This window comes from Notothenia coriiceps, unplaced genomic scaffold (assembly GCF_000735185.1).
Source record: "Notothenia coriiceps isolate Sejong01 unplaced genomic scaffold, NC01 NC01_scaffold00001922, whole genome shotgun sequence".
NCBI lineage: Eukaryota > Metazoa > Chordata > Actinopteri > Perciformes > Nototheniidae > Notothenia > Notothenia coriiceps.
In genome coordinates this window covers 390,991-404,196 of record NW_011334623.1, presented here as the reverse complement: position 1 = coordinate 404,196, position 13,206 = coordinate 390,991, and the positions used below count along the sequence as shown (strand labels likewise).

Genomic DNA, 13,206 nt, shown 5'->3' with positions numbered 1-13,206 from the left:
TCGGTCAGGCGGTCCCAGTTCCTCCAGGAATTTGGATCAGAGTCACGTCGATCAGCGCTAAACTCCAAGATTGATCTGTAAAAGGACAACACAGACAGGGATAACAGACTTAAACAGGGGCAGCTTAGCTCAGTTGGTAGAGGGGCATTCATAGACGAAGGTCAGTGTTCTTATCCCGCTCTGACTGTCCACATGTCAAAGTGTCCTTGAAGCAAGGCCTAACACACTGCACAGTTGGTGCAACAAGAAGCGCTATTTAAGGTGCAGACCATTAACCAATGTGTGACATGGAATACATGAGTTTACTAAACTTTCAGATTCACACTTTAACTCACTGACGTCCAAATATGCTGGCATTTGTTAGGAACTCTGGAAGCTTTGGCTCCTGGAGATCTCCTGTCTTCCTAAGCGAGAAGTACGCTGCATATTCTCTTAATCAGGCCTCGTCCTTTTTTTCTTTTTACCTGAAATGGTTTGAAACTTCAAACAAACAACGAGAGGATATCATATTTACTATTCAACAATTTACAAGTACCCAAGTGTCAGAAAAGCATTTCATTTAGACGTGCCTTTCTCGAATTTATTTAGGCCCGTCTAAATGAAAGCTTTCTGACACATAGCTCTGGTATTTGTTAAATGACTTGAATATTTGTAAATATGATATCCTCTGTTGGTTTGTTTGTATGTTGTTTTTGTTTCAGCTGTGGAACTAAATGAATGCAGGTCTCCCTTGTGTAAATGAGATCGATGATCTCAAGACCAACTGTCTAAATAAAGTTTGAAATGAAATGAAATGAAATTGTCATTATACAGTAAGATTATTGTAAAACGCGAGATTTGTTTGAACTACTCCGCACAGGCTGACACAACCTACAGATTGGAAACAGTGGGATAATAGAAAGGAACGCTAAAGATGATGCTAGCACAATATGATTAGGAGTAAGAGGAGTATTATACCAAACAGTGGTATAGGATAAAGAACAAATGATACTGTGCAAAGTAACCAGAAACACTGAAGTGTCCAGTGCTGTGCGAAAATTTAAACTGCTGGGCTGCTTGAGCTAGCTGGACAGGAAGTATAGGTGAAAAAACATGACGGGTTGAAAAGCTGTGATCAGTGTCATACTGCCATGCCGTGAACATAGTGTAATCATGGATAGTAAGCGATACAATGTATTTCACATGGTATACTCAGTTCAGTAGGCCACCCTTCACCTCCCAACCCGTCTCTTGTTGTCACCCCACTAGGGAATGTTTGACAGAAATGTACATCTCCCTTCCTGGCTTCTTGATGTTGCTGCTGGAGGTCTGCTGGTCCTTTCGCTTGTTTTTCAGAGAGTTGATGCAACCCGGATGTCCAGCTCGGCTGAGGGAAGAATATATTTTTATCAGCACCTTTCCGGACCAGATCACAATTGCTTCACAATATTAAACACAATTGGCTCTATTTTGGTTTTGTCCTAAACGCCAGCTTTAATGACATTATTCCTGCCGCAAAGTGGCACAAGACCTGGAACGCAAGTCCTGAATCTGTCGGACTGGCATAATCGGTCAACGATGGCGCCGAAAGGAAATGCGCCCGTTGGTGCCCTGCTCGGCGCCAAAAAAAAAAAAAAAAAAGCAGTCGAACTGATGCAAACGGATACAAACTGCAAAAGTGGCATTCAGAAGTTCAAAAAAAAAATGTATATATAGAAGAGTGATGGCCTGAAGCGGGTGGTAGAGAGGCGAGAGAGCAGGGTGCAGGTAGGGCGGAGAGGCGACGGGAAGCAGCGGAGAAAACACAGTCTGCTCTATAATAAACCGTTTCGGGAGTGGTGGCAGCAGAGTATGTAGGGAGGAGGGACGTTGTGGAGGGCTTTTTTCTAAAATCTAAAAGAAGGTCTAAAAAAGATGCACCCGCTACCCGAAAAGCTCTTGAAGAAATGCATTTCACTTCGCCAATCATATATTATTACTACTCAGCAGGGTAGAGCAGCCAAAGGTGTAGGTGATTGATAGCTAAGCGTTAGCTTAGCGAGCCGGTAGCACAACAGGTAGTAGAACTAAAAGTAAAACTGCGTTACGGAGTCATCATCGAAAGCTCGTAGATTGATCATCACATGATTTATATTAATGTAATATGATAAAAACTGCACGAATAATACACAGATGGATGTAAGTAGACAAAGGATGACTCGGATTACTCACCATTAAGCCTGAGGTACCACATTTGGTCCAACGGAGAATAAGGATGTCCTTTCCTGTTTCCCGATTTCACTTCCCCCAAGTTGTTTGTAAACCAATCACATACATTTTAAATAAAATAATCTTGTTTGTTTCACAGCTTTGATTATTTAAACCATGTTAATATGTATTAAGTAATTACATTTAATATATTTTAGAATTGACAGAATTATACAGATTATAATTAATTTCAATACATACATTTAAAAAATATGAGTATTTAAATAAAATCAAATAGATTTATATGCTTAAAAATAAACTCTACCATGATTCATTTCTGTGAGTGTCCTGCTATTGTTTAACCTCTAAGTAATTACATTCAATATATTTTAGAATTGACAGGAATTATACAAATTACAATTAATTTCAATACATTAAAAAAATATGAGTATTTAAATAAAATCAAATAGATTTAAATGCTTAAAAATAAACTCTACCATGATTCATTTCTGTGAGTGTATAATTAAATCTGTTTGTTAGGTATGAAGACAGCCACGTGGTGACCGCGAGGGCCGCTGTGACGGTGATCCACTGTGCTCGGCTGTCTCATCAGCTGTATCGAGCTGCAGAAGTATTCTGTAATCCTGCTGTATGCAGAGGATGGGTGCAGCCCAGGTCAATTTACCATTCAATGTTTCCAATGCTTTCTTTCATTCCAAATAACTGTAAAACTATTATTATTCTTGTCAGCTTTGTCCTAATGAGCTAATGTTACTATGATAACACCATTAATCGTACATGGGGATCATAGTAAACATTGTTTCTGCTAAATGTTAGCATTGCCATTTGAACTGCAAGATACTCTTCAAGCCTGGATAGGAGTATTTCCCATAGACTGTATATATAAAGGTATTTCCCCCACAAGTTTAAAAATAACCTTGCTTCTCCATCAAACCCCCACACTGTGCTATGCTTCGAATACAACAATAATAACATGTTTCATTTGATGACCTATGAATGACTCATTCTAATATATTTCCTGTTATGACATTTTGCTTTGATTCCAGGTTTCCTTATTTAAATTGAAAAGTTCTGATACTCTGAGGAATGCAGTCTGTTCAACAGTATGCACGTGGAAAGGTTGCCAAAAATAAATGGACATCCTAATGGATACACAAAAAAAACATAATGTTGAGCCCTGTTTGTCATTTTGTTGGTCTTTATTTCACAGTGCGGGGTAAATTCTAGGGAGGGAGAGCAGCAGTTTAGCAGGAGAATTGAGTGTATAATATAGTTACGTTTTTATTTGTTCCATTTCAACATAACTGCTTGGTTTAAAAGCCCCTTTGCAATGTCATTGAGATTTAGCTTGCTGAGATGTTGTTCTCTCTCACTCAATCTCCCTCCCTCCCTCTCTCTCTCTCACTCACACACACACACACACGCACACGCACACGCACACCACACACAAAGCTCCTCCCTGTTGAACAGGAATTCTCTCCCTCCAGTCATACTTTTTTTTTTTGGTCGGAAGACATATTCTGGAATGTGGAGAAAGAGGCAGAGACTGCAGGTGAAAATGCTGAAAAGGAGCTTTAGCCAAGTACAAAAATGCCAAATTAAATATAACATCAGTTTGAATGGGGTACTGAACCTAGGCTACACATGCTTAGTCAAATATTTATGTCAATCAAACTACAATTGCACATTCTTTATTGATGGACAATATAGCATGGACCACACAACAACAACAAAATCACATATCATTGTTGCGGCACAATTTCAACATCTGGCAGAGGTGTGACGTTTGCTAGTACACATTCTCTCTTCTTTTTTTACATTTATACCCCAAATACTCATCCATGACTGTCTCACCACGGGCTAAGACACCGCCCATAGCAACGCCAGCCCCCAAAGTCTGGTCGTAGGAGACTTTATGCATGTGAGAATCTGCACGTAGCATTCAGACTTCTAGGAATCCCGTCCTTACACACCAGCAGATGTTCATTTTGTCCCCGTTACCTGCACCGTGACCGGTTGGAGTCGAGACTTCATACGACAAAAGATCAGGATTACACATATTTCTGCTACAGGATGCTCTCGTTTAGGTAAATATTGACTTCTGAATCAGATAAGATAGCAAGAGCAATTCACATACAGAGCGTTTTTAGGTAACGTTAGCTGTCATATCACCCTGCAGATTTGAACTGTCCGTTTTCTATTGTTTTTAACTTCGGACCGTTGAACATTCTAGAACGTTAAAGTTAGGTTAGCTTGCCTAGCTAGCTAAAAAACTAGCTAACCTGGACGAAACTTTAATATGTGTAATGGTTCTCGACAGCGGTGGATACTATACAAAAACTGCATTGGGTTGAAGGGAGTCATATTTGCAAAATTCAGTTGAAATGGTTAATGTTAACAAATAGCCAGTTAAGTAAACGGTGCCTGAATTTTCCTATGAAACTCAGTCAATGTTATGGCATTCCAGTGCAATGCAGCGTGGGATGCTGCTTCCTAGGCTCTGCTCTATATTATACGTATTTCCATACATCAGCAGCATATTATACAAGGATTTATTTGTTTATGCATTCTACATGGTCTGCCATATTGCACACTTCAGTGAGCCTATGGTATTAGGCTATTTGGGGACACGAACGAACGTTCACTGCAAACTGTTTTTACGTCACATTCGTGTGGGAACCGTTAACGTTAACTATCTTAATTAGTTTAGGAGTCAAAAAATGGCATCTGCGGTCCTTAAGAAATGAAAAGACCCCCTGCTGTCAGCAACTTTATAGGGGTGACTGAGGGGTTATTCCTGGTGAAACCAGTCAGACTCCATTGAGAAGTGTTGGGTCCACTCATGAGTTTCCCTCGGCGGGGAGGGGCGAAGACGTGGCAGTCCTCTTCCATCCACATCCTGTGTTATCTGACTCCCCTGCCTTACTCCCAGCTAAACTTCGAAAAGATACTTCAGCTAAAGGAAATGTAACTGCGAGAAATATATTAAAATACAGTGCAGATCAAGAGAACAAGATTACTTTTGTTAAGAAATGTAGTGACTGCACTGAGGCACAATTATATATATATATAAAAAATGTGGGGATTAACACTTTTTCTGCGATTTATTATTACTTTATTGTAAAATATTGTCTTGATAGACCATACATGAAACATTTTATGGAAATGGGTATTTTTGTGGTATTTACTTTGTTAAAAGTAATTCTTAGCAAAGTTGGAAGTTACTAAAGAGACAGGAAAATTAATCAATTGAAAACTCCATGAATGCAATAAAACTAGTCATGTATCTGTGTTTTCTGAGGGTAGATGCTTCCTTGCAAGTGAGAGCACTGGTAAACATCCACCTTCCCCACAATTAGCACAAGGTTGGTAAAGAAAAGCATCTTCTAACAAACATGTCTGAACAGAATGCAGCCCAATTTACAGGTCAGAAGTCAGAAAACTAAAACTTTAAAGCAAATGTCATGCAACGTAGTTTTCTCAAACAGGTTTGAAGAAATGGCCTCACGAGTGTCTGGCAGGTTAAATGTTAAATTGCCATCAGGAATGTTTTGGTGTTCTGGCATTTCACGTACAAGCATGTTTGCATACAAAAACTCTCACTACCACTTACTCTGGTGTGTGGCATGCTGCGTGGATCTAAATGATAACTGTTATACTTGCAGCTTTAATCTTGACTTTACACTTCTACAATATTATAACAGTAGAGACACAAGAGCTGTGAGCCTGTCATTACAATAATTATATTCTTTAGAGTTTGTATCCTGTCAGAGGCACACTAATGGTATCTTGGACTGAGTGGGGCCAAATATTCTTGAATTACAGTAGGAGCATTTAGAGATAATGATAACTTTCATTTTACCTTGAAGTTTCTAAATATTCTTTGGTTTAAACAAATGTAACTGCTTGAATATATTGAATATGCAGAGCTCTGACACGTATATGTCTGCCTCTCTGCTGCCTGCTGCTGAGCTTAATTTAAATGTCATATGAAGTCATTATTTTATTTCCACTGAAGACTTGTCCATGTGGCAAAGTCAGAACCTGCCTGAGCCTGTGGTCTGCCTCCAGCGAAGGGCTTTAGAAATCAGCATAGACGCACGACCAATTTCATGCATGACCTTTACTTTCCCACCAGGCGAACAGTTTCTAAATGTGTGGGCATGAAGATACATGTGAGGGTTTGTTTTTGAGCAAGTGTGTTTGTAAAGAATATACAGTGTAGACAGATGGGTGCTATTATTTTACCTTTTTATATTTCAGCTTTTTTGTTTATCCTTTCTTTAAAACATCTATTTCATCATGCCATTTTCAGCTATTATTAGTCAAGAAATATTGTGGAAATTAAACTAGTGTAATGTCCAGCAATACTTTTTACCTATCAAAGTTTCATAGACTTATTTAACATGAGCAACTGACTAAACATGTACCAACAACATTATGTTTTAGGAAGAGTAAGTTAATTGGCTAATAATCAAGGATACAGTTGTGTGAATCCAGGGATTTGTTCAAAGTGAAATTCTCATACATGTATCCCATGATGTCTAAAAATCCAGATGGAAGTTTAAAGAAAGTAAATAATGTATTTTAGTACAGTAAATAAAGATGAGATTTCCCTAGCAGCTCCTCTGCTGCCAAGTTTTCACTTCATCATGTAAACAATTGCATACTGAGGATGCAATGTGTACACATTGACACCTGCCTGCTAATTTATTCCTGTCAGTCAGCCTGTGTTCTCTTCTCCTTTCTGTCTGTATGGATAGAGAGATCCCAGCACCACTCTTCAAAGGCCAGCATCCCAGTTAGTTATGGCTATGTCATCAACACAGACAAACCGGACACAGTGACACCAACCACAGACTTATATTTGGCTTTGTGTGGTGGTTGGGAGGCTGCACTTCTAAACAGATATACTTCTTTAATTCAGGAGATTCTTCAAGTTTTCTTCACTCGTTTTCTCTCTTAACATATATCAATTGTACACCCAATTCACAAATAACATTTCAAATACTCTCCCAACTTACCCACTAATACTTGCACATAGTTTTTCACAGGTTTTGAGATAGCTGCTGCTGAGACTTCTACTCGCTCAGAATCCCCAGACCTTGATGTCATCAGTTTCCGTTGGGAACATTTATGAAAAGTGTCTGTGAATTGTCCGCTCTTAAATGGTGCGAACAACAAGGTTTTCAATTCAGTAGGAGCAGCACTGGAGGGAGTGAAGGAAAGCATCAATATGATACATGATCGTGGAGGTTGAAAATAGTTTCTCTGGTATTGATAGTGACTAATTTATTTCTGGTATTGTGACATCCCTAGTATGTGGTACTTGGGTAATTTGGTTTGGTACATTAATAATACAGTCCATTCTGCCATTCGCCTTTTTGTTATTATTGTTTTAATATGCATGATTCAATATTTAAGTTAATCTATTTAACAATGTATCTCATTCTCTCATTGCTTCTCCAGGATGGAGCTGCCATGTTTGTGTCTATTGTTGCTAAACTGTCTGCAGTCGCTCTCAGCCGGCAATGACTTCTACACCTCAATAGGTAAAAACATTAAGCAATATATGTTCCTTGTTTAAGAAAAGTACACCCTTTGCTGACTTTAGTTGCATCTCACATATGGACGCAAGAGATGTCACGACATTGGGATGAGATGAGTGATGACCTTTGTTATGAATCATTGCAGTAATGATGGTGAAGTATCTCTCATTTGTTTTCTTCAGGCCAGATGTCAGATCTGTTAAACACAGAAAAAGACCTCGTCACCTCCCTAAAGGACTACATCAGAGCAGAGGATACCAAGCTTGAGAAGATTAAAGTGTTAGTTTTTGGAAACTTGTCTCAGTGTTTCGGAATATTAAAGGTCCCATGTCATGCTTTTCCAGTGATTACCCGTCCCCTTGTGTGTTATGAAGGTTTTTCTGCATGTAAACGGTCTGCAGAGTCAAAACCCTCAAAGTACACCCTGTAGCTAGTAAAACTCTAACACAGAAAATACCTCCCCAAAACGCCTCGTTGGAGATACGTCACTGTCCGTTGATTCTTCCGGGTACGCATGATGTCATACGTTACCCGGAACCAAATGGACCAATCCGTGGAGCCGTTACGTTACGTCCGCGGAGCAGTTACGTTAAGCCCCCGCTGATTGGTCCAAATTGACCAATCCACGGACTTCCTCACACACACACTCAGTGAAGGCAGCTCTGCTGATCTCTCCTCCCTGGCTGCAGGCTGATAACAGACAGTTGGGATCGCGGCAAAATTCTCTCTGCAGACCCATTCTCACAGCGTTTATCAACCTTTTTCTTACTCAATATAAAGCCACACTTATTGTTTTTACTTCGGCTGTGAGTTTGTGTGTGCTCAGGGTGAGTTTGGCTGTGTTTCGCTGTCGCTAAACAAGGAAACCACACCTCCATGGAGCTCAGCGCGATTCACAACGTCCCGACCAATCAGAGCACACTGTGCTCACAGGGAGGGTGGGGGCTGGAGCTATTGGAGCTACAACGAGCCGTTAAAGGCAGAGAGTGAAATTCAGTGAATACACGTAGTTTACAGAGATGCTTTATGAGAAACCAAAGTGAGTTTAGAAAATTGCACAATATAAATCTATTCTAGTAGACTTCAACAATGGAATTATGATCAGTGGAAATGGCCATGACATGGGACCTTTTAAGATATTATTGCTTCTTGATTCATATGTAAGGAATGCATCTAACTGTGTATTACCGTCCTTGTGATAGGTGGGCTGAGAAGATGGAATCAATGTCAGCCGCAGCCACACTGGACCCCGAGGGCTACCTGGGAAACCCGGTCAATGCCTTCAAACTGATGAAGAGGCTGAACACAGAGTGGGCGATGCTGGAGAGCCTGGTGCTCAGTGACACCACTGACGGTATGGATAAAGCAGACCTGTTTCAAATAATGATAAGTGCCAAAAGTTTCGAAAACCAAGAAAAGGTAACCAACAGAAAAGACGATTTTTCAATACTTTTTGATGTTGATTTGATCCAGGGATTTCTATACATTTGTAGAGATTGGGTAATCTTGGAACTCCCTAATTAGTGCAGCAACATTTATAGAGAGTGCAAAGTTTTTTAAAATTCCAAAACAACTATATGCTTACTCAGATTCATACGTATATTCATACTTGTTATATTGAAGGAGAAATCGGAAGCCTTGCTCAGTCACCCTAACATGAGTTATTGAGGTAGAATATAACTGATACATGTTGATTACATGTCTTGATCGAACTTTAATCCTCCCACTCAAGATCAAAGTCACTCTGATTGAAGAGAGAGTATTAATAGTCCGCTTGACTGATTGTAAATTATCCTATAAATAATCCTACTATTAATTTCTCTGGGTTTCTCATGTCTTTCTCTCTCAGGATTTGTTTCCAACCTGACCATCCAGAGACAGTACTTCCCCACAGATGAGGACCAGACTGGGGCAGCTAAAGCTCTCCTCAGGTTACAGGACACTTACAGACTTACCGCCAACACCATCGCCACAGGAGACCTACCTGGTAAGGGCTTTGAATCTGCATACCATACCTACCTGATAAAAGCTCCAAAGCAGGAAGCATACAATTAACAGTGCGATGAAAGTCACAGTAAACACCCTCATGTTGTTTCCTTGTGTCCTCTGCATGCTAGGAGCGAAGCACAAGACTTTTATGACAGTGGAGGACTGTTATGAGCTGGGGAAGATCGCCTACTCCGATGTGGATTACTACCACACCGAGCTGTGGATGTCCCAGGCTCTGAAACAGCTTGAACAGGAAGAGGAGTCCAATATAGATAAGGTGACAGTGCTCGACTACCTCAGCTACTCCATCTACCAGCAGGGGGAGATAGATCGAGCCCTGGATTACACCAAGCAGCTCCTAAAACTGGGTGAGTCCCTCCACCACTCTATGAAGTATTTTTACAACTTTCAAAAGTATTCTGGGAGGCATGGTTTGGAATGTGTTAGTTTATGGATTCTAAAATGTCTGCTCAAGATATGTTGTGTTTATAGGATCAAACAGGAAATAATGCACTTTTTTTCACAAACATGCACAGACACCAGACTTTATTTTGGTTTGGATAAGATTGTAAAGATGCGGAAATAGCCTTAATTTTACCGAGCATACGGCATCATATTACGAAAAAAGGAAAGCACATGTTTTTTTTATCTAAATAGCTAGAATGAAGTCATTATGGTACATTTAGAAAATTACGTTGAAAGCGACAGCATATGAGTCTTGAACTTATTTACATACGAAGCAGAAGAACATTTCCAAACCACATGCATATCAGTCTAAGCCATATTATGCATGCTACTGCGAGTTTGTGACATTTCCCCCCCGATATAATATATATTTTTTAATCACCTACAGTCAGATATTGGTCTCATTTTGGTTGCTTGTAGATTTGTCATGAAACAAAATGGTCTGGATAACAATTCTTCTTCAAAATGAACTGTTCCATTTGTTTAATTGTATGTATTTATAGTAGGGCAAAAATCATAATCACGATTATTTTTGGTCAATAATTGATATCACGATTATTAAAAACGATTATCCATTTACTTTGAAAACGTCCATTTATTGAACAAAAAAATGTGAACAGTATGTTTTTAACAGTTGATTACCCTGAACTTTAAGTATAATTCAACTGAAAAACCAAAAAAAAAAAAAGATAATAATAATAAAAAAATTAATAAAACAATTACGTTGTCTTCGTAATAGTTTCAAGCCAAAATCGTAATCGAGATCAAAATACGATTAATGCACAGCCCTAATTTATAGTAATGACGCTGAATAATACTTTATTATAGAATAGTATATAATATTGAACTCTCTAACCTTCATCCGACTAGACCACACCATTGTTATCTTTCCAGTTTGAACATCTTGTTTCTGAGAAGTGGATAAGGTCAGACTGAATAAATAGCATGTAATTATGACGTGTTGGAAACTCGGTTATTTTGATTGCAGGGCTGTTATATTCTCAGGTGACAGGTGCTGCAGTCCTCACTATTTGTACACACCACCATTATTTCTGTTGGTCTGTCATTTTTAGACTCAGAGCATCAGCGCGCCAATGGCAACCTGAAGTACTTTGAGTTCCAGTTGGAGAAGCAGAGAAAGGCTGATGAGGCTGAAGGGAAGGAACCAGGTAAAAAGGAAACGACCGAAAAGAAAGAGAAGAGCAAGAAGGCCTCGAATCATCAGATCCCAGAGAGAAAGAAGTACGAGATGCTTTGTCGTGGGGAGGGCATCAAAATGGTGAGGGGAACAAAAAGATACACAAAAACATCATTTCTAAGTAAATAAATACACATCACTTAAATGTCCTTTTTTTTCTTCTGTTAACCAGACCCCCCGCAGGCAGAGCCGGCTTTTCTGTCGTTACTATGACAACAATCACAACCCCAAATATGTGCTGGCTCCTGTCAAACAGCAAGATGAGTGGGACCGCCCCTACATTGTCCGCTACCTCGACATCCTCTCCGAAACAGAAATCGAGAAGGTCAAGCAACTGGCGAAGCCAAGAGTAAGCATTTTTCTGTAGCTCAAGTGCTCCAATGATGCCATATCATATGATGTATGTATAAAAACGTAACTTATCAGTTCCACGTGACATAATAGGATCATTCATTTAGGGCTGGGTGGTATGAAGAAAATCACATCATGATGTTTTTGACCAAATACCTTAATATCGATATTGTAGGGTTGACCATTGAAGCTTTCACAAAATATTTACACAATGTCAATTTTGATAGAAAAATCATGGGTTAAAGGCATACATTAGAAAGGCTAGTCTTTTCAAACAGTCTGATAAGTTAAGAACATTCATCACTTTACTATATTGCTGCCTTTAAAACCAGGAAAAGACAACTCTTACAATATCATGATATCTTAAATCTACGACAATATCTAGTCTTATATCACAATATCGATATTATATCAATATATTGCCCAGCCCTACTTTCATTAGTGTGTTGTCATGATATTCCAGTTTCTAACCTTTTCACCATACCTTTAAAAATAATTGGTATTCAATACATTCTTTTTGATATTACATAGGAAAATGACACAACATTAAGGGAAATACATTGAGTTTTTTATTAAAAGATAAATATAACAAGTTTGAAAAAACGATAATTCTGACAACACTAGTTGAGCGTGTTTAGGAGTGGGATATCAAGGCTGTGAGGCTCGTTAGGCAAGCACACAGGCACACATCTTTGCATGTGTGTCTGTGTGTGGGTAAATCATGTCCCTGGCTTCACAGCTGCGCAGGGCCACCATCTCCAACCCCATCACAGGCGTGCTGGAGACAGCGCCATACCGGATCAGCAAAAGGTAAGGAATAGTTAGGAGCCGCCAACAGCAGAGGAAACAGGAGAGAGCTGAGAGGGAGAAAGAGAGATTTCTTCCTCCTTCTCCTTCAAAAACTCACCCCATGTCTCCTCTGTACCGTCCGTCTGCACCCTTTCCATTTCTCCGCCCTTCCAGACCTTGAAGGCTCTTGAGCTGAATCAAACAATCCAGCTGATGATGATCAAAGCTTTACAACAAAAATAACCATTGGTGGACTTTTATTGGTCAATAAATATAAATATAGCATTTGTTGCTGCTTTAACCAGTGAAACAGAAATTAAAGAACTATTAAAACGTTTTTTCTTTTGTAGCTAATGGATTTATCGTTTTTGGGGGAGAATGAAAGTGTTTGAGTCTTCCACAGAAAGGGGAACATTATTTTTTATTTTTCTGCTAGCTGATATTAACATAGTGGCTTTTTTATAGCCTGGAGGTGTATTGAGGCACTCATTGATAGGGTTGCAAAGGGGCGGAACATTTCCGGTAAATTTCCGGAAAGTTTACATGGGAAGTTAAGCTGGGGAATTTTGGAAATATTCGATGCAAAATTTAATGAGATTTCAACAGATTTTTTTTAATTGTGAGTAAATCTCACTGTTAACTATTTAATTATGACCGATCTAACTCAGCTTTATGCAC

The 13,206-nt window shown here is 39.2% G+C and overlaps 1 protein-coding gene across 2 annotated transcripts in view; it reads left to right on the top strand.

Annotated features, from left to right (window-relative positions):
* Positions 1-4,071: 4,071 nt before the first annotated feature.
* Positions 4,072-13,206, top strand: part of p4ha1b (prolyl 4-hydroxylase, alpha polypeptide I b) — a 26,599-nt gene continuing 17,464 nt past the window's right edge. The window contains exons 1-9 of one of the 2 annotated variants that reach the window (XR_800433.1): positions 4,072-4,274; positions 7,657-7,739; positions 7,919-8,015; positions 8,939-9,090; positions 9,586-9,723; positions 9,854-10,093; positions 11,264-11,469; positions 11,561-11,737; positions 12,479-12,549. Coding sequence is in view for 1 of the 2 variants with exons in the window: in XM_010793396.1 (XP_010791698.1) it covers positions 4,261-4,274; positions 7,657-7,739; positions 7,919-8,015; positions 8,939-9,090; positions 9,586-9,723; positions 9,854-10,093; positions 11,264-11,469; positions 11,561-11,737; positions 12,479-12,549 (1,178 nt within the window). In the remaining variant the exon portion in view is untranslated. The remainder of the gene's footprint in view (positions 4,275-7,656; positions 7,740-7,918; positions 8,016-8,938; positions 9,091-9,585; positions 9,724-9,853; positions 10,094-11,263; positions 11,470-11,560; positions 11,738-12,478; positions 12,550-13,206) is intronic. The other variant, XM_010793396.1, reaches the window with a different exon arrangement.